This window comes from Grampus griseus (assembly GCF_964374135.1).
Source record: "Grampus griseus genome assembly, chromosome: 10".
Taxonomy (NCBI): Eukaryota; Metazoa; Chordata; class Mammalia; order Artiodactyla; family Delphinidae; genus Grampus; species Grampus griseus.
This window is the reverse complement of record NC_139004.1, coordinates 39974870-39999592: the sequence shown is the minus strand read 5'-3', so window position 1 is coordinate 39999592 and position 24723 is coordinate 39974870. Positions and strand designations below refer to the sequence as shown.

Below are 24723 nucleotides of genomic sequence, written 5' to 3'. Positions count from 1 at the left end.
AGCACCACAGAGTCCGGGAGCCTTCCCACACCAGAGGCACCCCCTCCTGTCCACCCCAACCCCGAATCCACTTCCCTGAGAACCCTTACTCCACCTTCCCCGACCTGGGCCAGGTCCCCAGCAAACACATAGGGGTTGTCGGGAAGGCAAATGAAATGACCAATAAATATTTTAATCACCGTTTAAAAAAAATAAGATTTAAAATAAAACCCTTGTACTCCTACGACTTACTCCTTGTCTCCACTCCCCCACTCCCCAGTGAGAATGGAGGTGGGGGACCCCCAAGGTGGAGGAAGAGGGATTAGGGTAGAAATAAGGGGCACATCCTTTTGGGGGGCAGGGTATGTTCTAGGACAAGGGTGGGGCTCAAAGTCCTGGTCCCCACAACTACGCAAACACAGACTTCAGGTACAGACTACAACCACCTGACCCTCGACCCAGCGACTCCAGGATGCTCAACAAGTCCCCTCTCCCTCCCTCCCCCCCACCACTTGCACCCTACTCGGGAGCTGGGGCTTCAGTGTACCCATCTGAAGGGAAGGAAGGGCTGAGTTCCGGTGATACTTTAGGGAGGAGGGGCTGAGGAGTAGAAAGGGGTGGCCCATGGTGCGAGGCGGTTCCCTCTCCAGAATATATACAAGTCCATAGAGATAGGAAGACAGTAAGTGTGTTGGGAGATCACCTACGGGCCACAGCGCCCCTGGCTAGTGATCCCTAATCCCTCTTCCCGGAAAGCTACCCCCAGTAGCTCGCCTCTTCAGTTTGCTCCTCCGCCCCCACTGAAGCCCATCTCCACCTTGTGGACGCTGGGCGGGGACCAGACCCGTCGACTGGACGGGGGCGTGGCCCCACTCGCCTCGTCGCCGCTGCCCCCGCCGCCGGGGGACTCTCTCCTGGGCTGCAAGGCTGGCCCGGTGGTCACCCCGGGTCCGGGTCCGGCCCCGCCCCCGCCGCCTAGGCGGTGCCGGCGCTCACAATGTCCCCGATGGCGCATGAAACTGTCTCGCCACATGAACTTCTTGGCGCAGACGCCGCACTCGTAGGGCTTGAGGCCTGTGTGTGTCTTCATGTGCTCTGTCAGGTGATGCTTCATCTTGAACTTTTTGTTGCACACGGGGCAATCAAAGGGCCGCAGGTTGAGGTGCATGTTCACATGGCGATCTCGCATGCTCTTGTGGGAGAAGGCCTTTCCGCAGTGGCACAGAAAGATCTTATTTCCATCCCCACTGCCTGTCCCTCCAGGAGTCCCGCCGGTGCCACCCGGCATGCCCAGGGCCCCTGCCGATGTGCTCCCCAGGGTCACTGCCCCATGTTCAGCTTGGTTCCCTGGTGGCTGGCCTGGAGCCTGTGAGGAGGAGGAGGAGGATGAAGAGGATGGGAAGACCAGGATCTGGTTGCCTTGCATGTCCAGTGGAAGCAGGGGCCTCGAAGGATGGGAGGGAGCATAGGAGGAAGGGGTTGGTCCCCCTGAATCATCAAGCCCTGCCCCAGGACCCCCACCTTCATAGGGGCCAAAGTCATTGGAGGACTCACAGAAATTGACCTGCTCCTCTCCCTTGTCTGGAGGCTCAGACAGGGTCCGGACGTCACTTATGCTAAGGGTAGCCTCAGATCCTCCCCCTGGTGGCACCCCGGAGCCACCCCCCAGCTCTTCATCTTCATCATCCTCACAGGTCAACACCAAGTCTTCCTCCTCCTCATCCTCTTCCAGGTCTGGGTCTTGGGGAACGAGGGGCGCTGGTGCTGGGCAGTTTCCACCCCGTTTCACATATACCCAGTGTTTCTGCGGCACAATGCTGGGGGGTGCGTAGGTGGGCCGGCGGAGCCCAGCCCCAGGGACCACTGCACCCCTCCCATCCCCACCGTCATCACACAGCTCATCTGCCTCCAGCAGCAGCTTCCCAGAGGTAGCCCCCCCACTGCCAACCACAGGGGCGGGGAATACAGGGCCACCTCTTTGACGCTCCCTACTGCCCACTGCAGAAGCTGCAAAAGCCTCCTGGGAGGAAGATGAGAAATCAGTGGACTCCCGAGGGCTGAAATAGTTGCTGCTGCTGGGGGACTGATTCTCACTGGCCCGGCTGGAGGCATGGAAGCGTACGGATCCCACAGTGGCAGGGGCCACGGTGCCCCCACTCCCTGAGGTGACCCCAGCACCAGGGACAGTGACCGATGTGGCTGCAGCAGTGGTGATGGTGGTGGTGGTGGCTGCGGCCCGGCCCTCTCGGAGGAGTTCAGTGCACTTATCCACGATGTGCCACATTTGGAGCACAGACCCCACTGTGAGGAAGTTGACAATGTCAGCAGCGGCCATGCTGAGGCGACCAGTATAAGCTGAAGCCAAGACAGTCTCGAAGGCGCCTGGGTCCATGACGCTAGGCAGCGAGATGGAGGTCATGCCCTTGAGTAGGACCTGGTCGTGGAAGTAAGGGGAAGAGGCAGCCAGGACAGCACGATGAGCCCTGAACTCCCGTCCCTGCACTCGGATGGACACATCACAGAGCTGGCCCTGCAGCCGCTGCTGATTGAGAGACTCCAAGAGGGCACTGGTCACCTCGGGGAAGGACACGTGCACTACTGCCGCTGCAGGCAGGGGCAGTGGTGGTGGGGCCAGCGATAGAGGCAGGGGGAGTGCTGCCCCGCTGGGAGACAGGGGAGATGGCTCCATGGTGTGGAGGGAAGGGGTACCCCCCCAGCCACAGGAACAAGGGAAGGAGGAGGGCGGCCGGGGGGGTCTCTGGAAAGAAAGAGAGAAGAATGATAACAACCCATAATGACACAGCCCTTTACAGTTTAAAAACATGTTCACACATTATCTGAGTAACTCCCCACAGTGACACTATAAGGTAGGTATTCCTTTCAACTCCATTTGACAGATGAGGAAACTGAGGCTCAGAAAGATTAAGAGATTATCCAAGGTTACACCATTAAGTGGCAGCACCCACAAATGCAGGTGTCCTAACTCCAAATCCAGTGATCTTTCCTTGGACGTTACAGAAATAAGGTGCTCTTGGGGAGTGGGGTGCCTCCCCTCAGAAATTCCCATTTGCCTGAGAACCTGACTTTCCAAAATTTACCTTTCTGGGGTTTTGTACCCTTTTCTTGGGAGGGGGGCAGGTTGGCTCTGGTGTTGAAAACCACCCCTCTCTCCACTTCCCTTTAGGCCGTGCCCCCCCCACCCCACGGCTCTCTCGCAGGCCACGCACCTTGCCCCCAGTTATCCCCAACCCCGCCCATTTAGGCCCCGCCCACCTCAAGACCCGCCCATGGCTTTTTGGGCTCCGCCCCTTATCTACCCCCGCCCACATCGGACCCCGCCCCCTTCTGCTCCGCCCCAAGCGCTACTTCGACCTCCTCTCCCACCCGGAAGGCGCCCCCCAACCCCGCGCGTCCCCGCTTACCGGGCCGCGCGCCCCCGGGCCCCCCCGCCCCTCACTCGGCGGCCAGAGCCGCAGCCTGGGCCCCTCCCGCCGCCATCTTGCGCCGACTCCCTCCGCCCTCCGCCTCCGCTCCGCCTCCCGCCCCTCAGGCTTTAAAGGCACAGGCGGGAACCCCGCCCGACCCGCTGGGCAATACTCGGCCGACTCGGCCACTTCTCCTTTAAAGAACAGCTTCTTCCTTCCACCTTAAGGGTACCAGGTCTCTTTCCGCCGCTGAGGACGCAGGACTCGGTTCGGCCGAAGTTCTCATTCCCCTTTAATTCGGTAAGCCTGCCTCTTCCCATTGGCGATGGGTCTAGGCCGTCGCTGCCTGGGCTCCGCCCCTGAGCTGTGGCCATTAGCGGGTTTGCGGGATCTAATCGCCCCGGTCTCCCAGCTTCTGACAGTCCCCCTGAAACCCCGCCCCCTACCTCCGGGCCTGGATTGGCTAAATAACCTTGAGTCGGCCCGTGATTGGCCTTTTTACTGCTACCGCTCGAAGTGAGAAAGTAAAGCGCGTTCACGAGGCTGAAGTACATTTTTTCAGCGCCTGGCAGAGAGCAAGGAGAAGGCCTGAGGGCGAGAAAAACTCCGCGAGAGGCGTGCTGAAGGCAGCTGGAAAGGGCAGATCCAGGGCTATCCCGGGGGAACGGCTAACCCTGAGCCAGAGAACAGCTCATGCCAATCACCAGCTGGTGAGAGCAGGACAAGGAAAAGACAGGAATACAATAAGAAAAGAACTTTATTGTTTATTAATGTTTCTGTGTAAAACTTAAGCTTTTTTTTTTTTTTTTTTTAAAGAAACCACCAAAAGGCGATTAGCTCAGTCCATCCCTTCCTCAGTCGTCTGGTTCCCACCGTCCTCCAAATACTATCCCAAAACATTTTGGAGGCAGGGAGGAGGGGGAGGCAGTTAATCAGAGTCTGAGAGCACGATGATCTCCTCTGGATCGCACTGTGTGGCCACACTCATCTGCAGGGGAGTGAGAGACAGAGTCAGAGAGGTCTGGAACACAGCGGACGAGAAGCCAAGGGAAGGACTTATCAGAGATCAAAAACTGGGGTGGGAAGAGAGAGGAGGTGATGAGTGCAGCAGACAGAATACCCCAAACTGAACAATGAAAGAGAATGAAGTCAGGAAACACAGCCTCCCCCTCTTACCTTAAAAGTACCAGGTCTGGAGGGTTGTGATTGTGGGGTGTCGAACAACCGGGCTGGAAATGGGCTACAGAGGGAGCTGGTCACCAGGCCGTGGCTAGGAGAATCCACCCTTGTGGAGGAATCGGCAACTGGAGCCATGGAAGCCAAGGGGGAAGGCGGGCTGGGCAGAGTATGTGTCTTCTCATGCACTGCCCTTTGCCTTTCCACATAGCTAGAGACAGAAACATATGTGGGTGGAAGGGTATGTGGAGACTGAGGATGGAGGGGGAGCTCCAGTTTCTCCTCGCAGACTCCGTTCCACAGTATTCCTCTCAGAAAGCCCCCGCAGTCCCTCCTTGGCTTCCCTCTTTCTCCTCCTTATTGCTGTTACCTCTTTCCTAATGGCCCGGCTTCTGTTTGCTTCTCCTTCCGAGATTTCTTGTGGGGAGGACTGGAATCTCCCCAGGTGTGAGGAGAGACGCCTCCGTTGAAGGAAGTGGAGGTGACCATGGCTGCTCCATTCTCCAAGACAGTGGTGAGAGGGTCTTCTGATTGCTTCCTGGAAGAGGAAACGTCCCTCTCCTCAGGGGAAGGAGTAGTATCCAGGGGCAAGGCTTCAATCTCTAGCTCAAAGAGCTGAGACATAGGGCTCTCCTCCTCCAGGGGCAACTCCTCGAGGTGCTCTCCACTGCTTTCAGCAACTACGCTGGAGGGGGCCGGGGGCTCTTCTGCCAGTGAAGATGGTGACACTGTGAGTCCTTTGTTTTGCTGCTCCCCCAACGACCCGCTGATCCCTTTGCGAGGTTCCAGGTTCTTTTCAGTGGAGATCTGTAGTGGGGACATGGGGCTCTTATCTCCATCCTTCCCTGGAAAAGAAGAAAAGAGGGGAGGGGTAGCAAAAGAACTAGGGGAAAGAAAACTGCTGAGAGGACACTAGGAGTAAGAGGAAGAAGGGAAGGATCTCAAACGGGGCTCATGCCCAACAGAGTAGAGGGAACCGACAAGAATACTGTTTCCTTGACATACCTGCTTCCTCATCCTCCTCCTCCTCCTCCTCTTCATCGTCCCCCTGACCTTCCTGCATCTGTTCCAGATCCTCCTCTTCTTCGGAATCTGTGGCCTCCTCGTCTTCCTCCTCATCTTCCTCTCCCTCCTCTTCCTCCTCCTCCTCATCACTTTCCTCATCTTCATCATCGGTCTCAGCCTTGGAGGTGGTAGGGCACTCCTGGGATGCCATCCCACTAGGGCCCTGCAGGGGACAAAGGAGTTTCTCTATGGAATCCCTTGCCCCAGAGGGGCTGCTTCTTGCATTCCTTCTGCACACGCCATGATCAGTCACCACGTACTCCCTCCTGGCCAGTACAGTGGAAGGACAAGGTCTCTCTGAAGGGTGTATTCCCTTCCATACCTCACCAGAATCCAAGGAGGCTTTGGAGGGGTCTGCAGAGTGGGAAGGGGTGGCTTGGGGGAGCCGCGCTCTTCTCTTCTGTCTCTCGCCCTCCTCGCTCTTGTCTTGCATCATTGCATACTTGGAGATGACCTCATCCAGCCGTCTCATAGCCAAGCTCCGGTTCTCCCGCAGGTGCCGAGCCAGGGCAGGATCTGACAGTGCGGGATCAATGCCTATGTGGGAAGATATAAAGTCAGTGTACTCACCCAGAACCCTAGAAGAAGGGACTAGAGAGACACCCCCTCCACCACACACCTGACGAATGAGGGTTACCAAGGAGCATCTCACTAATGCCTACCTGGCCTATAGTCATCTGTGAGGTGACAGCCAAAGTTGTAGATGAGATCAAGGTGGCGACGCTCCTGTAACCTGATGCCCACATCTCGGAAGGCATCCTGAGCCATGAGCTGAAGCTGCTGTCGGGGGAGGCCAAGGCTGTGCCGAGCAGCTGCCTTCTCTACAGCCCGCAGTACGTCTCCATAGTCAGGGAAGGTATCAGGCCCTGGCTTGTTGATGAGCCGCTCAATGCGCCTGTTGACCTCTGGGTAGCGGGTACCACGGTAGGGGATGCGCTGCTCTATGACCCGGCCTGTCAGTGAAGAGCAGTCTTTCAGCTCACACAGCCGCCCAAAGAGGCGGATCAGCTTACGCTTCAACCTCGCCTCCTGCAGGTAAGTGGAGTCTGGGTCATCCAATTCTGAGAGATCCAACTCCTTTTCCTGCAGCCGCCGGATCTCTGCCACGTAGAGTGCCAGCAGCTGCTCCAAGCGCTGGATCTGCCGCCGGGAACCATGGGTCCTTGGGGCCTCAGAGGCAGTGGTCTCAGCACTTGTGGGGTCCAAGGAGGGGTCTGCGGGAGGGTTATTCCCAGAGGGCTCACTAGAGGTGGTGGCAGCAGGGGCCAGGTTCAGCTTCTTCTTGGCTGAGTGGGCCTTGAGAACAGTGCAGAGCTCATTAATGTAGACATAGAGCTTAGCTGGCCGGCTCTGGGCCCGAGAGAGGACCCGAGAGAGGATGTTGCAGAACTCCGCCGAGGCCAAAAACAGAGAGTGGGCCCGCTGCTGCCGGTTATAGAGGAACGGGACCACCTCAGGGTGGTCCGCCGTCTGCGTCTTACACAGTTCAAGGAACTGGAAGGTTCAGGAGAAAAAGGGAGGGGGAAAGAGACAAGGGATGGGATTGAGAGAAAGAAGGTGAGGTGGGGTTAGTGGGGAAGAAAGGACAGGAGAGCCAGTCAGCCATCCCCCTCCCTGGGGTACGAGAATCTTCTCCCCTAAAGCTCACCTCTTCAAACAGCTTCTCATTCTCCAACTTGTAGCATTTCTTGCCGCCCGAACTACTGCTTCCTCCAGCCCCATGGGGCTGAGAGGAGCCAGGGGCTTCTGCCCTGGGTGAGGCCGGATTGGGGGATGGGTGGGAGGGCCCTGGCAGAGCAGCTGCTTCATCTTCATCATCATCATCCAGCACGATGATGCTGTTAGCGGTGGCCATGGGGGATCAAATCCCCCGGAGGGAGGAAGTGTTGGGGATTTCGTAATTCCTGCTGGAAGGGGATGGGGCCTCAGACAGAGCCCCTCCAGCATAGCCCCATCCCTTCATCTCACACATTTTTCAGTCTTCTTGGGTTTCAAAACACCCAGCCATGCCCAACAGTGTCCTCACTGCCTATCTTCAGCAACCATTAGTACCATATGTTTTTTGGGCCCTTTACTATGGGAGCCCCAAACCATCAGAAAACCTTAAGTCCCACCCCCAGCTCCACCCCTCACGTCGATATCCGGTCTTTCAGTTGCATTTCCCCACTATTTCTCATAGTTGGCAAGTTGATTCTTCCTCTCAACCCCTGGACGACCTCTCACATTGCACTCCAGATTTCCTTGACATCCCCTCGAACAGATACCACACCCCCGCTGGCACCACCTCAGGTGTTTTCCCCTTTCGTTCTCACACACATCAAATCCACACCCTCACTCCATCCTGAAGGTTCACTCCAACTCCGAGACTCTCTGAGGCGAAGAAGGTTCCCTCCCAACAATCCATCCCCCTTTCTCCTACTTAAATTATCTCCATATTCCACTCTCTGATGGCTCTCCTCAAACCGGGGCGTTAGGTTGGAGATATTTCACCTCAAGTCCCCCTCCCTCTCACCCCACCCTAATTTTCCCCATTCTCTTTCTGGGACCTGTAACCGATAGTGAGCCCCACACTGGGCTCTCCTGCTTCCACTCAGATTCCAGCCCTGAGTCCGGTCCTTCCCCTAGATGAGCTTCCCGCCAAGTACCCCTCCCCCAGTTCAGCCCCCGGCCGCCCCACTCCCCTTCAGGGATAGGAAGGAAGGTACCACAGCTTGCCCCTCAGACTCAGCGCCCGGAACCCCCCAGTACCTGTCCCTCGACATTCCCGCCCCCGCCTTCGCTCCTCGCACCGTCCGGCCCCCACCTCAGAAACAGTCTCTCGAGAAGACCCTCGCCGCTGATCTCAGAACCTCGCACGGTTCCCTCCGTCTTCCTTCCCCCTCCCACCGCAGGCCCTACTCCGGACCGGAAGCCGCGGAGTTTCCGGCTACAGGCACCTAGGTGCGGCCATATTGTCGTACGGAATCCAGTCCCCCCCCCCCCCCCGCCCCCGGTGGCCGGAAGTGACGGTGGACCCGCCCCGCGAGGGCTTCTAATGCCGCCCACATAGTCTGCGGCTCCCTTCCCCCTGACCTGCAGGGGACGGAATTGTCCCATCCGGGCGTCCCAAATGCTTGGAGGACGCCATTTTGCCGTACGGCGCTGGCTACGCCCGGATTGGGGCGCGCCGCCAGTGGAGCTCTTTTCACCCGGTGCTTCTGCCACTCCGCCAATCAGAAACTTCCCGCATCCTGGCCCAGCTGCCGGCGAGTTGCGTGCCGGGAGGACTGAGCCACCTGTCCAAGCAGGGGAGGGGGGAACGGAACAGGGCAGCTGAGGAATCGGCCCTCCAAGGCTGCACAAGGGTGCACGGAAGGGCGGGAATCTCTTAAGAGGGAAATAAAACCTTTTCCATCCACTGGGCTATTGACAAGCCTTCTGGCGCTGCTTTCCTACCTGCCAGGTACCAGTTTCCACGGCTTAATCGAATGTGCCTGTCATTCCTTTCTATGGGCTGTGCGCTCCCTTGTCGCTGTCCAGAAGCTATTTCTACATCCAGTTGCCTACATCTCCCAATCTTGAAGTCATAACACATGCATACAAATGAGCACAACACGCTGTACAAATGTGTTATTATTACTGCTATTGTTGTTGGTTTGCTTTTCAAGCTCCACCACAGAACTAATGACCAACCAAGTAGGTGGGACCTGGGTGGTTCTCCTTCCTTTTCTGGAGGGGATTCCCGAGGCGCAGGCGCTGATGACCAGGCGGCCGTGCTTTGTCCAGGGGCTCCAGGGCCTGAGGACGGGCGATGTGGGGAGGGGGTTCTGAGAAGAATCTGTGCCAATTGCCGCTGTGAGGGCTGTGAGACGAAATGAGGCTCGTAAAATACCTCGAGTCTCTCTCGTCCTCTTCCTCTGAGAGAGCTGATGAAAGAAGGAAGAGAGAAGAAAACGACTTTGACGCCCGCCTTGCCCGCCCCCCCCCCCCCCCCCCACCTAACCCAGCTTTAGGGAAGCTGGAGGGACTCGTGGAGGCAGAGCTGGGTCCAAAGGTGAGCTTCTGGGGAAAGCGGAAATGTTAATACGGTTCCAACTGCTGAGTTTCCCACATCCTGCATCCTTGCGAATTCCACAGATGGTGAGCATCTTGCCACTTTCTGGGACCACAGACCCTTACATCCCCAAGCCCTCAGAGTCCCAGAACCTCAAACTCTCCCTTCCATTAAAGAATCCCACACCACTTCTCTCCAGTCATCTAAGTCTTCAAATTGGGGGACATGAAGACTTGCCCAAGGGTACTCGGATTTGGGAGATATAAGGGACTTAATTTCCAGATTCTCAATTTTCCCAAAATTTGTTTTCCTCAGTAAATTCCTGCAGTAGAGCTTCTCCTTCTTCCTTTTCTCTTTTACAATAGACTTTCTCCCTCTTAAAAAAAAAAAAGGATACTGTAGTTCTCAATCATGAAATCTCAGGATGTTACCTTGTTTTTTGTTGTTTGTTTTTTCGTTTTGTTTGTTTGTGTTTGTTTTTCTTTTGACCACTGGACGGCCAGGGAATTCCCTTACTTTGTCTTAAATAAAGAGACATGTAACCTGTTTCTTCAAGGCACCATGAGCACCACCTCGTCTATCTCACTTAAAATGTACTTTTAGGTAGTTCCCTGGCAGTCCAGTGGTTAGGACTCTGTGTTGCCAAGCAGGGTGCTGGGGTTTGATCCCTGGTTAGGGAACTAAGATCCTGCAAGCTGAAACAGAAAAAAAATGTACCTTTAATATTAACAATTATGAAAATGTGTACAATCTTTATGCTATTTAATCAGTTCTGCTCACATAATAATTGTAATGATAACCCAGAAGAAATTTTTCTAAAAAACTAGAGTCTTATGGTCACAAGAAAGAAAAATATTTTTCATCTCAATTAATATATATGTTTATGTAGGAAAGAGTGATAGATTGGTCAATAAAAGACTTTCAAGTATAAAAGGATAAAATTGTCTGTGGAGAAGTAGAATGGTAATAGAAGTTCTAGGAGAAAAGAGAATGATGGAAGAAGAAAAGGAAGGATTCCCAATTATATTTTTAAACGAGTGGTGGTGAATATCAAGTCACTCTGATATTTCAACTCCCCTGGACACACAAAAGATTGATTTAATTGTTTTATTTTAAAATGTGAATATTTTTTGTATGCCAGGAATTACATCCTTGAAACAATGTTAATGTATGATGAAAAGTTTTAGGTGCTTACTTAAAAATACCTGAGGATTATAAACTTTTTCAAAATTAATTCCCGGAGTATAGGTGCAGAAATTTTAAGATAGCTGCTCTCAGCTCTCCAAGTGTCCCTCCAAAGCCCCCATTTCCCCCTTTCTCCCCTCTCACCTCTGTGGCAGGGAAAGAGGACGTTTATAGGAAAGGTGGTCACAGTTCCAGCTCCTCCTCCATCTGAGGTGTTCTCAGGAGCCAGTCCCCAAACTTTGCCCATGGTAACAGCCATAGCAGCTTATAAACAGCCTCCAGCGTCAGTAGTGTCAGGGTGAGGACCAGGAAGATAAAGAAGGCCTTGTCCATGGCCTGCCGCAGGGGACCCCTGGGAGGAGAGGGCCTCCGGGCAAACGCCAGGAACACGTCCTCCTCGTCCACATCACCTTCCTCCTCAGCCATCTTAACCCACTATGTGACAGCTGGCTGGAGCACGGAGGCTGGGATGGAAGCCCTTACTCAGCCTGGCCAGGATTAAGGGACGTGGTGTTGGCAAGTCCTGCACCAGCAGAGCTTGACCCTAATTCCCCCAACCAAGAGAAAGGAGAGGAGGGCCTCTGAGCCTTTGGAACAGTCAGTGCAATGTGAATGGTCTGGATTAAACAATTCCTAAAGTCTGTCCAGCTTTACCGTTTTATAATTCTGTGTTTCGGAAGCTGAAGGCCCAACAGAGACATGCCAGCTGGAGCTGACCAAGTCATTCTGGGCCTCTAAGCTTAAGGCTCAAGGTCTTGGGCCCCTACAGACAGAGGGAGCAAGTGGACCTAGTATGCTAGTCAAGCACCTAAGGCCCTTTTCAGCTTTACATTGTGGGGGGGGGGACACGCCTAACCTAGGTGGGGGGAAGGGGGAGAGCGAGCAGCGGTGGCTACAGTCCGCGCAGGCTCGTAGTTCTTCCCCAGGTCTGTGGGGCCCCGAGGTTGCGGCGCTGAAACCCCGCACTCTTGCTTCGTGACTTTGAAGACGATTATATCAATCATTGGACTGCAGGAGCCAGGGCGGAGGTTTATAAAAAGAGAAAGAACATGATTGGCCAGCGGTGCGAAGGAGAATGATTGAGACTTAACTATTGGGGCAATAATAAGGAAGAGCGAGCTTGTGCGTGAGGGGCGTGGCCTGAGAGTTGGTGGGAAATGTCCAAGAGGCTGTATTGTGGCACGGGTTGAAGGCCTTTTCTGGACCCTGTTCCCCAGGCACTGGCCTGAAAGTTCGTGAGGGAAATCGAAGTCCATATGGAGACCGGCCCACACCCGCCCCGTAGGTGGTGGTTGGGGGGTGGAGTGTGGACAGCGGAGGAAAGGGTCCATAGTGAACCTCATATCTGGAGCCTCTATGGTCTCTTACCTAAACTCCAGTTTGATCTTAATAAGAAGATATTGTTTTCTTGGGAAGAACTTGTTTACCCAAAATGGTACAAAGGATGTCACAGGTTTTTTGTTGTTGTTGTTTTTAAAATATTTGTTTATTTATTTTGACTGCGCTGGGTTGTAGTTGTGGCATGCTGACTTCGTTGAGGCATACATGTGGGATCTAGTTCCCGACCAGGGATCGTACAGTGTCCCCTGCATTGGGAGCGTGGAGCCTTACCCACTGGACCACCAGGGAAGTCACAGTTTTGTTTAGAGTCAACTCGTGTTATCGTTTGCTACCGCCACAGGAGGTCATTACAAGTCAAAAAAAAACTGGATCAGGGTCCAAACTAATCATTTATTAGTTGTGTTAATTAAACAAGGAGGCCATCAGACTGAGTGGCTCTAATGTCATGGCGGCCTACTTAAGCAAGCCAAAATCTAAACCTGTAAATGCCTCAAGGTCATGTAATCAAGATGCCAAGGGAGGGAATTCCCTGGCAGTCCAGTGGTTAGGACTCAGCACTTCCACTCCAGGGGGCACAGGTTCGATCCCTGTTTGGGGAACTAAGATCCTGCATGCTGGGAGGCACAGGCAACACAAAAACAAAATCAAAACATCAAAACGAAACAAAAAAACACTAAAGGACAACCAATCACACACAGCCAACTAGGCTAAGCTATAGCCAATCAAATAATTTCCTTTCTCTGTTTCCACACTTTCTCCATTTAAGTTTTTCCTCTGGCTGAGGTCTGAGGAGCGCTCATAACCACTTCTGGTTTGGTGCGGGCCCATTTGAATGCATTTTTTGCTCAAACTTAAAATTTTAACATGCCTCAGTTTACCTTTAACAGTTGTATGATGGAGACCTTGGGCCAGTCAGCTGACCTTTCTTTAGTTTTTCTTTAAAATTGAAAAAGTCTTGCCTCACAAAGTTGTCAGGAGGGACAAACGAAATAAGATTTTTTTTTTGTAAATTATGAAGTGCTGTGTAAACATAATGTATTAATTTCTGATACCCTCACTATGTCTCAGGCAAGTTTGCAATAAGGCCACCCAAACACCTTTATCATCTCCTTATAGTTCCTTCCCCATGATAGGTTCAGCACTAAGATCTTGTGTAATACATAAACTCAGCACTTTATTGAACTTAAAAAATTTTTTGAAGTAATTTCAAACTTACAGAAAACACTTAAGAACAGTATCGGGAACTCTGGTATCCTTTTCACCCTGATTCCCCATTTGTCAACATTTGGTTATATTTGCTTATTTCTCTCAACCCCAATATAACCATCTATTATGGGTTGAATTGTGTCCCTTCAAAATTCAGATAGTGAAGCCCTAACTCCCAGTACCTCAGAATATGACCTTATTTGGAAATAGGGTTGTTGCAGATGTAATTGGTTAAAATAAAATGAGGTCATACTGCAGTAGGGTGGACCCTTAATCCAATATGACTGATGTCCTTATAAAAAGGGGAAATTTGGACACAGACATGTCCAGACCAGAACATCACGTCCAGACCAGCATATGTCAAGACCAGAATGTCATGTGCATGTGAAGGCAGAGATAGGGTTGATGTGTCTACAAGCCAAGGAACGCCAAAGATTGCCAGCAAACCACCAGAATCTAGGGGAGAGGCATGGAAGAGACTTCTGTCACAGCCCTCAGAGAGAACCAACCCTGCTGACTCTTTGATTTCTGACTTCTAGCTTTCAGAACTGTAAGAAAATAAATTTCTACTGTTTAAGCCACCCCGTTTGTGGTACTTTGTTATGGCAGCCCTAGCAAACAAATACACCATCCTAATCAGGAAGTCAACACCACTATCTAATTATAGGTACAATTCAGAGTTCATCAGCTGTCCCACTAATGCCTCTGTCCTTTTTGGTCCAGGATCACAAATCGCATTTGGTAGTCACATATCTGCAGACTCCTTCAATGTGGGCAGTTCTTCTGTCTTTCTCTTTCATGAATTAGTTTTAAAGAGTACAGGCTTTTCATTTCTGTACAATCTCTCCAACCTAAGTACATGTTGGGGCAAGAGAGAAATGATGCGGCCTTTGTGTATCACATCAGAAGTTGCTGGAGGCAAAACCATCTCACACCTGATGCTGCCAAACCAGTCTGGCAGGTTCTCCACCTTAAAGTCCTAACTGTCCCTTTGTAATTCCTAAGTATCTGGCACATCACCAAATCTCCACCTACCTGCCTTAGCATCCCTTTATGACTCTCATCGGAATAAGCATGACGATGTTTATTTTTATTTTTAAAATTTATTTATTTATTTATTTTTGGCTGCGTTGGGTCTTTCGTTGCTGTGCGCACGCTTTCTCTAGTTGCGGTGAGCGGGGGCTACTCTTCGTTGTGGCTTCTCATTGTCGTGGCTTCTCTTGTTGTGGGGCACGGGCTCTAGGCGTGCAGGCTTCAGTAGTTGTGGCACGTGGGCTCAGTAGCTGTGGCTTGTGGGCTCTAGAGCTCAGGCTCAGTAGTTGTGGTGCACGGGCTTAGTTGCTCCGCGGCATGTGGGATCTTCCCGGGCCAGGGCTCGAACCCGTGTCCCTTGCATTGCCAGGCAGATTCTTAACTACTGCGCCACCAGGGAAGCCCAATGACGTTTATTAAATGGTGATTTTTTTTTTTTTTTTACTCCGTCATTTCTTCTTCAGTTTTCAGTCAACAATCGACTATAAAAGAACATTTCTTTCTCCCTCATTTATTCATTTATTTATTTATATCATATGGACTCATGGATTCCAATTTTACTCAATAACTTGTAATCCATTACTACTATATTTACTTATATTGCCTGGACCCATGCATTTCTATTTTATTTAATTAATTGTAGTTAGTTACTATCATCATTAATTTCATGCACAAATTATCCCAAATTTGGGCAGCGCCAGACCTTGGGATCCGTGCCACCTGGCGCCCACCATTCCCACGGGAGAAGATGGGAAGCCCATGGGCTTGGTGGTGCAAGTGGAGTTCATAGGCCACAGCCCCAGCAGCTGCAGCATCGGAGCTAGAGGCTGCCACAGCCCCAAGGGCCCCCAGCTGGTGGGGGGCGGGGAGGGCTGTGAGGGCTTCCCTGATACTGGCTCGAACCACTCTACTTGTCGTCAGGCACCACGGAGAAGGAGCTCCTGCAAGCTGGACGAGCAGCTGGACATCCTGGCGCTGATGGAGGTGAAGATGAAGGAGATGAAGGGCAGCATCCTCACCTGTGTCTCACTGAGGCCAAGCTCTGTGAAGAACTCCTCGAGAGGGATCGGCTGCTGGCTATGGCTGTCATCCGCAAAAAGCACAGGATGTGAACGAGTGCCATTTCGGCCTTCGGAACTCCCAGACACCTAGCAGCTTAGTGGGGACCTTAGACCGCCGCTGTTGAACTCCCTCATACTCCTGGGGCACTGGTTGAGAGTACTGAGGCTTAGGGCAGTTGGGCTCTTGCTGGTGACCTGGCACCCTCTCTTGTTTCCTCCTGAAGCAAGCTCCTGAAGTCTGGGATCTCAGACTCTGCACCGGTGACACCAGCAATTATGACTTTGTCTACCCCTCCCCACCTTCACCCCCACCCCCAAATTTACGTTTCAGGTTCTGGTGAAGCAGAGGCTTCAGAACCATTGAACTTGAAACTTATCCCCTACGGATGCAGGCAGGATGCCCAAGGACTATGGGTTTGGGAAGACGACACCTTGAGTTTGGCCAGTAATCAGAACTCTTCCACATGTAATGATAAGAGATCCAAGTAACATCAGTTCTACTTTTTGTGCTTTTCCTTCCCACGTGCAGCCTGTGCTTCTGATAGGGACTGGCAGATCTGTGCCTCTCCCTCCTAGGACCTCCCTCCCAGGAGGCCATCTACAAGGCAATCTATGGGATCTCGTGGAGATCCAGCTTGCCAGGGACTTAAGTCTATCCTGTTATGTTTGCTACAAATTCTATTTTCTGCACAATTAGTCAGATTAAAGTTTTCACTATGTTTGTTTGGCAAAATGAATTAAACAGAAAGTAAGGTTGAAAAAAATTATCCCAAATTTGGCAAATGAGAAAGTGCTCCAAGCTGGTTCCTGTGTCCTTTTGCAATGTCTACAACATTATTTGATTACTTTCTGGTACAAGAGGTAATTCAGGCTCAATTTGTACTTTTCCTGACTCAGCCCAGGAATCAACCATTTCTTCAAGAGCCTCTGGCTTCTTTTTTTTTTTTTTTTAAATAAATTTATTTATTTTATTTATGGCTGCGTTGGGTCTTCATTGCTGTCTGTGGGCTTTCTCTAGTTGCAGTGAGCGGGGGCTACTCTTCATTGCAGTGCGTGGGCTTCTCATTACGGTGGCTTCTCTTGTGCAGCACAGGCTCTAGGCTTCAGTAGTTGTGGCTCGAGGGTTCTAGAGCGCAGACTCAGTAGTTGTGGCTCACAGGCTTAGTTGTTCCACGCATGTGGGATCTTCCCAGATCAGGGCTCAAACCAGTGTCCCCTGCATTGGCAGGCGGATTCTTAACCACTGTGCCACCAGGGAAGCCCTCTCTGGCTTCTTTTAACAAAGGGTAGTATTTGGAAACCAAGATCTGGGTGCCAGATATCTTCATTTCTACTATGATGCCATCGTTCCTAGGCCTTCTCAGCAAATAGAGCTAGGAAATATATGAATGTATATATGTATACACATACATACATACGTACATACACACACACACACACTGTTCCATTTACTATAGCCACCTAACATACCACCCCAAAACTTGGTGTAAAACAACCATTTTATTATACTCATGGAATACTGTGTCAGAAAGGACACAATAAGGATGGCTTGTCTTTGCTCAGTGATGTCTGGGTCCTTATCTGGGGAGACTTAAAGGCTGAGGATGACTTAACCACTGAGAGCTGGGATCATCTGGAGGCATCTTCTGTCACATTTCTGGCAGTTGATGCTAGCTGTCAGCTGACTCTCTAATGGGGATGTTGGCCAGAACACCTGCACTTGTCCTCTCCATGTAGCATGAGCTTTTTCACAGCATGGCAACCTTGAGATAGTTAAGATTCTTACATGGCACTCATGGCTCCAAGAGCATGTTGAAATGAGTAAGGCAGAAGCTGTATAATCTTTTCTGAGCTAGCCTCAGAAATCATACAGTATGACTTCTGCTGCCTTCTGTTGGTTATAAGACAGTTACAAACATGTTTAGATTTAAGGGGAGGAGGTATGGACCTCATAACCCACTTCTTTTTTAAAATTACTTTATTGAAGTATAGTTGATTTACAAAGTTGTGTTAATTTCTGCTGTATAGCAAATTGATTCAGTTATACATATATATATATTCTTTTTCATATTCTTTTCCATTATGGTTTATCACAGGATATTGAATATCGTTCCCTGTGCTATACAGTAGGACCTTGTTGTTTATCCATCCTACATATAATAGTTTGCATCTGCTCATCCCAAACTGCCAATCCTCCCCTCCCCCATCCCCCCATCCTTGGCAACCACAAGTCTGTTCTCTATGTCTGTGAGTCTATAAACCAACCTCTTGACAGAAGAAATGGAAAGAGTTCAAGACAAAGTAGTAGATGAGAAAGACAACAAGAGTACAGCCAGTCCTTTCAAAGAATTTTGCCATAAAGGGAAGGAAAGAAATGCAGCATAATGTAGAAAGAAATGTGGGCTCAGAGGAAGGATATTTAAAATGGACATATATTGGTATTTTTATATGCTGATAGGAATGACAAAGTAGACAGGGACAGGGACCAGGGAGTGCAATTGTAGGAGTGATGCTCTTGACTGAGAAGGACTGGGATTCAGTGCACAAGTGGAGGGGGTGACCATAGATAGACACATTTGTGATGCCTGGAGGGAGACAGAGTCTAAGGGCAGAAATGTAGGAGAAGGTGGGAAGTGGAAAAAGAAGTTCTTTTCTGTTGTCCCTGGTTTTCAGTGAACTAGGAAGTAATGTCATCAGCTGGGCATGAGGGAGTTGATTTGAGGAGAGAAAAGAAGGTGCCCCAGGGCAAGAATAAAAATGGAGGCTCACATATCATAGGTCTAAATTTTTTAAAGTTAATCATCAAGCTAATAAACTGTTAGGTATGTTCTTTACTCTTACTTTACCAAGTTTACTTTCATAACAACAAAAGAATGTGCGTAAAGCAACACAGCTGGAAAAAATATCAAAATGACTACATTTAATTATTATCGCATGTACCTAGGTATTCTTTTGGTGGACCAGATATGGCTGGATGAGTAACAAAATAAAGATGTGCATTACTGGAGAAAGAATAGTCTCTTCAATAAATGATGCGGAAAACTGGACAGCCAACATGCAAAAAAAAAAAAAAAAGAATCAACTCAAAATGGATTAAAGACTTGAATGTAAGACCTGAAACCATACAACTCCTGGAAAAAAACATACACAGTATGCTCTTTGACATCGATTGTAGCAATATCTTTCCGGATATGTCTCCACAGGCAAGGGAAACAAAAGCAAAAATAAACAAAGGAGACTATATCAAGTTAAAAATCTTCTGCACAGCAAAGGAAACCATCAACAAAATGAAAGGACAACCTACAGAATGGGAGAAGATATTTACAAATCATATATCTGATAAGGGCTTAAAATCTAAAATATATAAAGAACTCATACAACTCAAAAACTACTTGATTTTTTTACATGGGCAGAGGAGCCAAATAGACATTTTTCAAAAGAAGACACACTGATGGCCAATAGGCACATGAAAAAGATGTTATACATCACTAATTATTAGGGAAATGCAAATCAAAATCACAAGATATAATCTCATGCCTGTCACAATGGCTATTATCAAAAAGGCAAGAAATAACAAGTGTTGATGAGGATGTGGAGGGAGAAAAGGAACTCTTGTACATTGTTGGTGGGAATGTAACCTGCTACAGCCACTGTGGAAAACAGCATGGAGATTCCTCAAAAAATTAAGAATAGAATTTCCATATGACCCAGCTATTCCACTTTTGGGTTTTATCTCCAAAATATGAAAACACTAATTAAAAGAAATATGCACCCCTGTGTTTATTGCAGCATCATTTACAATAGCTACTCTATGGAAACAACCTAAGTGCCCACTGGCAGATGAAAGGATAAATAAGTTGTGGTGTATGTATATTAAATGGAATACTATGCAGCCATAAAAAGATTAAATCTTGCCATTTGAGAGAATATGGACGGATCTTGAGGGTATTCCACTAAGTGAAATAAGTCAGATGGAGAAAGACAAATACTTTATGATTTCACTCATATGTGGAATTTAAAAAAAAATAAATGAATAAATAAATGAACAAACCAAACCAAACAAAAACAAACACGTAGATACAGAGAACAGAGCAGTGGCTACCAGAGGTGAAGGGATGAGGGGAGGGTGAAGAGGGTAAAGGTGGTCAACTTTGTGGTGATGGATGGAAACAAAATTTTTGGTGGTGAGCACACTATAGTGTAAACATAAGTAGAAGTATAATGTTGTACACATGAAACTTATGTTATAAACCAATGTTACCTCAATTTAAAAGAGACATGCATTATTTACAAGTTAATAAATATATATTTCAAACCATTTATTTTTCTTATCTTCATTTTTGCAAAGTCACTAATTATGTTGTTATAACTGAAATTTTCATATAATCTATGTTCTATTAACAGTAATGGGCTAAAGAATTTAAAAGTTAAATGCAGGACTTCCCTGGTGGCACAGTGGATAAGAATCCGCCTGCCAATGCAGGGGACACGGGTTCAAGCCCTGGTCAGGGAAGATCCCACATGCCGTGGAGCAACTAAGCCCATGTGCCACAACTACTGAGCCCACGTGCCACAACTACTGAGCCCACGTACCACAACTACTGAAGCTCACATAACTAGAGCCCATGCTCCGCAACAAGAGAAGCCACCATAATGAGAAGCCTGCACACTGCAATGAAGACTAGCTCCTGCTCGCCACAACTAGAGAAAGCCTACACGCAACAACGAAGACCCAACGCAGCCAAAAATTAATTAGTTAATTAAAAATAAAATAAAACTTAAATGCAACTGACTTCAAACTTTACATAATTTCAATATATTTTCATGAAGACATATAATGAAGTTAATGTAAAATTAAAATTATTATCATGCTTTCAAATGTTATTTTTCTAATATTTAAATCATCTATTAAAATTGAAGTGTAAATTGCAAATTATACTGAATAAATATTAAAAGTTATTTATAGAAAGCTGCCATTTGAAGGGAGGGCTTCCCTGGTGGCGCAGTGGTTAAGAATCTGCCTGCCAATGCAGGGGACACAGGTTTGAGCCCTGGTCCAGGGAGATCCCACATGCCACGGAGCAACTAAGCCCATGTGCCACAACTACTGAGGCTGCACTCTAGAATCCGTGAGCCACAACTACTGAGCCCGCGTGCCACAACTACTGAAGCCTGCATGCCTAGAGCCCATGCTCACAACAAGAGAAGCCACTGCAATGAGAAGCCTGCGCACCACAAGGAAGAGTAGCCCCCACTCGCTGCAACTAGAGAAAGCCCACGAGCAGCAGCGAAGACCCAACACAGCCAAAAATAAAATAAAATTAATTAATTAATTTAAAAAAAGAAAGCTGCCAGTTGAAAATTTAACTTTTTGAAATTTTAATTAAATCCTATGAAATATTTTTATAAAAATAAAACTATTCAAGTATTAGATGCCTATTTAGTTGCCAGTGTAACTTCATGTGCCATATTTGTTATACATACATATGCATGTATACAAATTGAAGAGTAATATTAATTGTTTAGTACAGGAACATGTTCCTCAGCCACTGTGGTCAACTGTGACCCTACTGGGAAAGGGTACATCATTATGTAAGAAGGTACTACATTCATACTGACTGAGAGAAGGTTTGACAAGTTAATTGATTTGTCTTTTCTGTTACTTAATCACTATCACTGCTAAATTCTCCTGCATCCCAAACAAGTGGCCATCTGCAGGGTCAGCAACAGCAAAACCTATGAATCTTCACAGCATTTGGTCACCATCACCTTTTGTTTCAATGATAAAGGACAAGAGGTAAGGAGACACATTTCCTTGCAACTTGAATAGTGTTAATTATAGCAGCAGATGTTTAGACTTATGGTCATGCTGTGTCTAGTAGGCTGCCTTCTAAAATGGCTCCCAGTGATCTCCACCTTCTGATGGTTATGCCCATATGTAATCCCCTCCCCTTGAGTGTGGACTGAATCTAGTGACTTGCTTCTTTTTCTAGTTGCAGTGAGCGGGGACTATTCTTTGTTGCGGTGCATGAGCTTCTCACTGTGGTGGCTTCTCTTGTGTTGCGGAGCACGGGATCTAGGCGCGTGGGCTTCAGTAGTTGTGGCCCACAGGCTCTAGTTGTGGTTTGCAGGCTCTAGAGTGCAGCCTCAGTAGTTGTGGCACACAGGCTTAGTTGCTCCACAGCATGTGGGATCTTCCCAGACCAGGGCTTGAACCCGTGTCCCCTGCGTTGGCAGGCAGATTCTTAACCACTGCGCCACCAGAGAAGTCCCCTAGTGACTTGCTTCTATTGAATAGAATTTGGCAAAGAGTGACAGGATGTCAATTCTGAGATTAAAAGTCATGACTTTTGTCTTGTAGTCACTCTATTGCTGGCTTTGAAGAAGCAAGCTGCCACTTTGGAGCGGCCCACAAGGCAAGAAACTGAGAGTGGCCTCTGGGAAATAGCCAAAAAGAGACTGATACCTTCAGTCCAACAACCTTTAAGGAACTGAATCCTGCCAGCGATCCATGGAGCAAGATTAGAATCAGGTCTTTCCCCAACGGAGCCTTCAGAGGAGACCACTGGCAACACCCTGATTGCAGCTTCATGCGAGACCCTGAAGCAGAGGATCCAGCTAAGCTTCTCCCAGGTTTCTGACTGACAGAAATCATGAAATAATGTGTGTTGTTTTGAGCTACTAGTTTGGGGGTAATTTTATATAACAAGAGATAATTAATACACTGAGCCAGAATTAAGTGTCAGATCCTTAGTAACAGAGATACCCCTATGTCTCTTCGAAATTGTTTGTGTGTGTTGACATGAGGTGTCCTCTTAAATGTGGGCTCAAGGCAGAGTCCCTTCTTGCCTGGGTGTACTAATAGTACCAGGACTGGTTCATTAGTCTTCAATTTTTTTGCTTGCATGTTCCCTAAAAACATTTTGGAAAACTATGTGACCTCCTGCATGTCTTTTACTTCATATCTAATTTTTTCCTTGTAAATTTAAATAACTACAAACAGTGTAAAAATTTTAGTATCTTATAAATATCAACATTTAAAAATAAGACTGTTTATATTACTGTTTTAAATGTAACCAGTAGAACCTAAATGCCATAGCTTTTTTTTTTTTTTAGCTATGCCGTGAGGCATGTGGGATCTTAGTTCCCCAACCAGAGATTGAACCCGTGCCCCTTGCAGTGGAAGAGCAGAATCTTAACCACTGGACCTCCAGTGAAGTCCCAATGCCATAGCTTTTTGATATTCAACATCATCCTTTTGAAAAACATATGAATAGGGACTTCTCAGGTGGTCTAGTTGTTGAGACTTCGCCTTCCAATGCAAGGTTACAGGTTCAATTCCTGATCGGAGAGCTAGGATCTCACATGCCTCAGGCCAAAAAAACAAAAAACATAAAACAGAAGCAATACTGTAAAAAGTTCAATAAAGACTTTTAAAAAAAAAAGTCTTTTTTTAAAAGACTTTTAAAAAAAAATAAAATCTTTAAAAAAAAACCAGATAGAACATATAAATAAACTCTTCTTCAACAGCTGGACATTTTACATTATTTACTTTTTCCTTGAATTTATATTTCATTCACTTCCACTACATAATTTTTTCTTAATGTATTTTATATGTGAAAGTCTTGTATTGATCTTTCTATATTTCTCTGTAACAAAATATATTTTTTAAAATTAGTTCTTTTTAATTTCTTTTAACCATAATACTCTAAATGTTTAAACTTTTCTTTTGGATTGAACTATTAGCAACAAAGCAAATTGATCAAAATCACATAAATATATTATACATTTTGATAGCTATCAATAAACATATAAAATTTTATTTACAATGCGTCTTTTAATGGGTTTTTAGCTAGTTCTGTATTAAGGAAGAACAAATCTGACTCCATATTAGATCTGTTCCTTTTACTTTTTTCTTTTATTTTAAAATTTTTATTTATTTATTTATTTATTTTTGGCTGCGGTGGGTCTCTGTTGCTGCGCGCAGGCTTTCTCTAATTGTGGTGAGCAGTGGCTTCTCTTGTTGCGGAGCACGAGCTCTAGGCGCATGGGCTTCAGTCGTTGCAGCATGCAGGCTCAGTAGTTGTGGCTCTGGGGCTCTAGAGCACAGGCCCAGTAGTTGTGGTGCATGGGCTTAGTTGCTCCACAGAATGTGGGATCTTCCAGGACCAGGGTTCGAACCTGTGTCCCCTGCATTGGCAGGCGGCTTCTTAACCAGTGCGCCACCAGGTAAGTCCTCCTTTTACTTTAATCTTTATGCTCTGTTGCCTGTGCTTAGTCATGCTGGCTCTGCACCTTTTGTAAAAGAATGTTGCCTATAGCTTCAAGTATACAGGATAGACTGACCTTGACCTGACCTGAACACAGAATAACATTTGTCTTGTTGGAGGTTTAGAGGAACATCGTGACCTGTGAACTGACCTACCTGGACAGCTGCAAGAACAAACGATCCCACACCAAGAAGTTTGCAACAACTAACCACGCCACTCCCTCATCTTGCCTTTAAAAGGGCTTTGCTGGACTTCCCTGGCGGTCCAGTGGTAAAGACTCCACACTTGCTTCCACTATATGGGGCACGGGTTCAATACCTGGTCAGTGAACTAAGATCCCGCAAGCCCTACAGTGTGGCCAAAAAAAAAAAAAGAAAAAGAAAAAGGCTTTGCTTGAAAGCCTTTGGGGAGTTTGGGCTTTTTAAGTCATGAAAAAGCCCTTTGCCTGGCCCTGCAATAAACCTTTCTCTGCTCCAGACTCTGACAACAACAAGTTCTGGTATTGTTTGGCCTCACTGTGCCTCAGGCACCTGGGCTTGCTTTAGGTAACAGTTCATGTAACATCGTTACATGTAACAATCGTAAGAATAGCATAGCTGGAATGAGACAACCTTCAGTAACAATTCTCTATCTATTTTTCTTTTCATCAGAATAAAAGCTGAGAGTTCTTGTTCACATAAATAAGTAAATGGGAATGGAAATAATTTTATTATAGCAATGACACTCACTTCTTTGAACTTCTTCTGAATTATATGCCAAAAATCACATAATAAGCCATCATTAAATGTATTTTAATGATATTCAAGCTGAAAACTCCATTAGATTCTCTATTAATTTTGTTGAAAGCAATGAATTGAAAACCACCTGACTTGCTAAAGGATTCATTACTCAATTATTAGAGTCATTTACTTTCAAAAACAATATTTCAAATTGGGCTTCCCTGGTGGCGC

At 48.0% G+C, this 24723-nt stretch overlaps 3 protein-coding genes across 5 annotated transcripts; all 3 read right to left on the bottom strand.

The window, feature by feature from the left end:
- Positions 1 to 185: 185 nt before the first annotated feature.
- Positions 186 to 2683, bottom strand: ZBTB22 (zinc finger and BTB domain containing 22). The gene has a single exon (XM_082664047.1). The coding sequence runs from the start codon at positions 2666 to 2668 to the stop codon at positions 758 to 760; it is 1911 nt and encodes a 636-aa protein (XP_082520173.1). The 5' UTR covers positions 2669 to 2683; the 3' UTR covers positions 186 to 757.
- Positions 2684 to 4139: 1456 nt separating this feature from the next.
- DAXX (death domain associated protein) lies at positions 4140 to 8526 on the bottom strand. Of its 3 annotated transcripts, none has more exons than XM_082663973.1 (8): positions 8449 to 8526; positions 7294 to 7552; positions 6308 to 7139; positions 5968 to 6182; positions 5586 to 5808; positions 4951 to 5425; positions 4581 to 4791; positions 4140 to 4392 (listed from the first exon to the last, which is right to left on the bottom strand). In XM_082663973.1, exons 2-8 carry the CDS (start codon positions 7498 to 7500, stop codon positions 4333 to 4335), a joined length of 2223 nt encoding a protein of 740 aa, XP_082520099.1. In that variant the 5' UTR covers positions 7501 to 7552; positions 8449 to 8526; the 3' UTR covers positions 4140 to 4332. The 3 variants fall into 3 exon arrangements, with proteins under 3 accessions (XP_082520099.1, XP_082520100.1, XP_082520101.1); XM_082663974.1 differs by having other exon boundaries at positions 7294 to 7549; positions 8449 to 8525; XM_082663975.1 differs by lacking the exon at positions 8449 to 8526 and having other exon boundaries at positions 7294 to 8195.
- Positions 8527 to 9539: 1013 nt separating this feature from the next.
- SMIM40 (small integral membrane protein 40) lies at positions 9540 to 11289 on the bottom strand (the record flags this gene model as incomplete). Its single annotated transcript, XM_082663835.1, has 2 exons — positions 9540 to 9550; positions 11008 to 11289. The coding sequence occupies one exon, from the start codon at positions 11287 to 11289 to the stop codon at positions 11047 to 11049; it is 243 nt and encodes an 80-aa protein (XP_082519961.1). The 3' UTR covers positions 9540 to 9550; positions 11008 to 11046.
- Positions 11290 to 24723: the final 13434 nt, after the last annotated feature.

Coding starts and splice junctions, on each gene's coding strand:
- ZBTB22 (XM_082664047.1), bottom strand. CDS start 2,668: ATGGAGCCATCTCCCCTGTCTCCCAGCGGGGCAGCACTCCCCCTGCCT.
- DAXX (XM_082663973.1), bottom strand. CDS start 7,500: ATGGCCACCGCTAACAGCATCATCGTGCTGGATGATGATGATGAAGAT. Junction 6,183..6,307: donor CACAGATGACTATAGGCCAG/GTAGGCATTAGT, acceptor CTTCCCACATAG/GCATTGATCCCGCACTGTCA. Junction 5,426..5,585: donor GGAGGAGGATGAGGAAGCAG/GTATGTCAAGGA, acceptor CTTCTTTTCCAG/GGAAGGATGGAGATAAGAGC.